The sequence below is a fragment of the Quercus suber genome, unplaced genomic scaffold (genome assembly GCF_002906115.3).
Source record: "Quercus suber isolate HL8 unplaced genomic scaffold, Cork oak 2.0 scaffold_110, whole genome shotgun sequence".
NCBI classification, from domain to species: Eukaryota; Viridiplantae; Streptophyta; class Magnoliopsida; order Fagales; family Fagaceae; genus Quercus; species Quercus suber.
Window position 1 is genome coordinate 77764 of NW_027069575.1, and position 2271 is coordinate 80034.

The window sequence follows — 2271 nt, forward strand, 5'->3', positions numbered from 1 at the left end:
ATACTTTCTGACTTAACCTTCGGAGGGAGTTTGGCCGGCACCACACCGATGTCCTTCGATAGGTTTTCTCTTTTGTTTCGTGCAGGTTAGTATACGAAGCGAGAGGAGCATCGTGCGATTCATTGGTGAATTTTCTTGATTCATCAGTTGGCGCCGTCTGTGGGAAAACGAGTAATTAAGCCATATTATCGTCTCCCGGACTAAAAGGTTGCATGGTACTCACTCGCTCAATGGCAACTACTAATGACGTGCAAGGAGAAGAACCACCCACGACTGCCCTCGAGAGACAAGTTCGAACCCTTAGTACCGCAGTGGAGCGCCTCACCAAACAGAACTACGACTTGGAAGAACAGCTGCGCCAGAAGAATGCAGCATTAAATAATCGGCCAGAAGATCAGGAAGGGACTAGCGCTCCAAACAGGAATCAGGAGAGACCTGAGGGCAGCCACGCCCCGAGCAGGCCGGTGGGGCAGCACGTGAGCATGCCATCCCTCACGGATGCGACTCCACCACATATTGCCGCTGAGATGCAGGCAATGAGGGAACAGATGGAGGTCATGATGAACGCCCTCAAGGGACGAGTCTCCAGTGATCTTGACGATCTGGTCAATCGTACCGACTCACCCTTCACTGCGGCCGTGAACTCCTTCCCTCTACCCCAAAAGTTTCGCATGCCGAATATAGATAGCTATGACGGGGTAAAGGATCCTCTAGATCACCTGGAAACTTTCAAAACCCTGATGCATCTACAGGGGGTACCGGACGAAATCATGTGCAGGGCCTTCCCAACTACGTTGAAGGGTTCTGCGAGGGTTTGGTTCAGTCGGCTGACACCGAACTCCATCAGCACTTTCAAAGAACTAAGCGCTCAATTCACCTCACACTTCATAGGGGGACACAGGTACAAGAGGTCCACAGCGTGTTTGATGAGCATCAGGCAAAGAGAAGACGAGACGCTAAGATCTTACATAACCCGCTTCAATAAGGAAGCACTCTCAATTGATGAGGCCGACGACAAGATACTGGTGGCAGCTTTAACGAACGGATTGCAGAAAGGCAAGTTTTTGTTCTCACTATACAAAAACGACCCCAAAACCATGTCAGAGGTACTCTACAGGGCCACCAAGTACATGAACGCGGAAGACGCACTACTTGCACGGGAAGAAAGGCCCAAGAAGAGGGAACGCCAGGCGGACATGCGCCAGGACCAAGGGCAGAAAAGACCAAGGACGGGAGATAGAAGGGACGAAAGACGCCCTAAGCCCCCAAGCGGGAGGTTCACAAGTTTCACCCCCCTAAACGCCCCGATTGACCAAGTCTTGATGCAAATCAAAGACGAGGAGACGCTGACATTCCCGGGAAAACTAAAGAGCGACCCAAGCAAACGGTCGCGAGACAAATATTGTCGTTTCCACCGAGACCATGGCCACGACACGGCCGAATGCTACGACCTAAAACAGCAGATTGAAGCCCTCATAAGACAAGAGAAGTTGCAGAAGTTCGTCAACAAAGAGAAAACAGACCATAATCGGCAAGAGCCGGCCCCTCGACGGGATAACGAGCGTCCGAGACCCCCCATCGGAGACATAAGGATGATAGTGGGGGGAACCGCATCTACCGGATCTTCCAAAAAGGCTCGAAAGACGTACCTCAGATCTGTCCTGAACGTCCACATGACGGGCTCGAGGAACAATACCACACGGATGGAGAGCCCTATTATAGGATTCACCAAAGAAGACGCAAGGAGACTTCATCATCCGCACAACGATGCGTTGGTCGTCAGTATACGTGTGGGGGACTACAACGTCCACCGGGTGCTAATCGACAACGGCAGCTCAGCAGACATTCTATACTATCCAGCATTCCAGCAAATGGGGATAGACAGAGCACAATTGACGCCGACAAGCGCTCCCCTTGTCAGTTTCAGAGGGACCAGGGTATTCCCAATAGGTTCCGTCACACTCCCGGTAACGGTAGGCGATTACCCGCAAGAACTCACTAGGAATGTAATGTTCCTCGTAGTAGACTGCTCCTCCGCTTACAACGGTATTCTCGGACGACCCACACTTAACTCATGGAAAGCAGCAACATCCACATACCACCTAATGATCAAATTCCCAACGGACTATGGGATTGGAGAATTGCGGGGGAATCAGGCGACCGCCCGAGAGTGCTACATTGCCATGCTAGAAATGGAAGATCACCATCAGGCAATGTGCATAGAAGAACAGCGGACGGTCGCAGAACCAGCTGAAGAGATGGAGGTAGTAA

General features: G+C 51.5%; 1 protein-coding gene across 1 annotated transcript in view; it reads left to right on the plus strand.

Moving 5' to 3' along the window:
* The first annotated feature begins 230 nt into the window (after nt 1-230).
* Nucleotides 231-2271, plus strand: part of LOC136068323 (uncharacterized) — a 7166-nt gene continuing 5125 nt past the window's right edge. Inside the window, exon 1 of the mRNA XM_065775349.1 lies at nt 231-2264. Coding sequence (XP_065631421.1) covers nt 231-2264 — 2034 coding nt within the window. The remainder of the gene's footprint in view (nt 2265-2271) is intronic.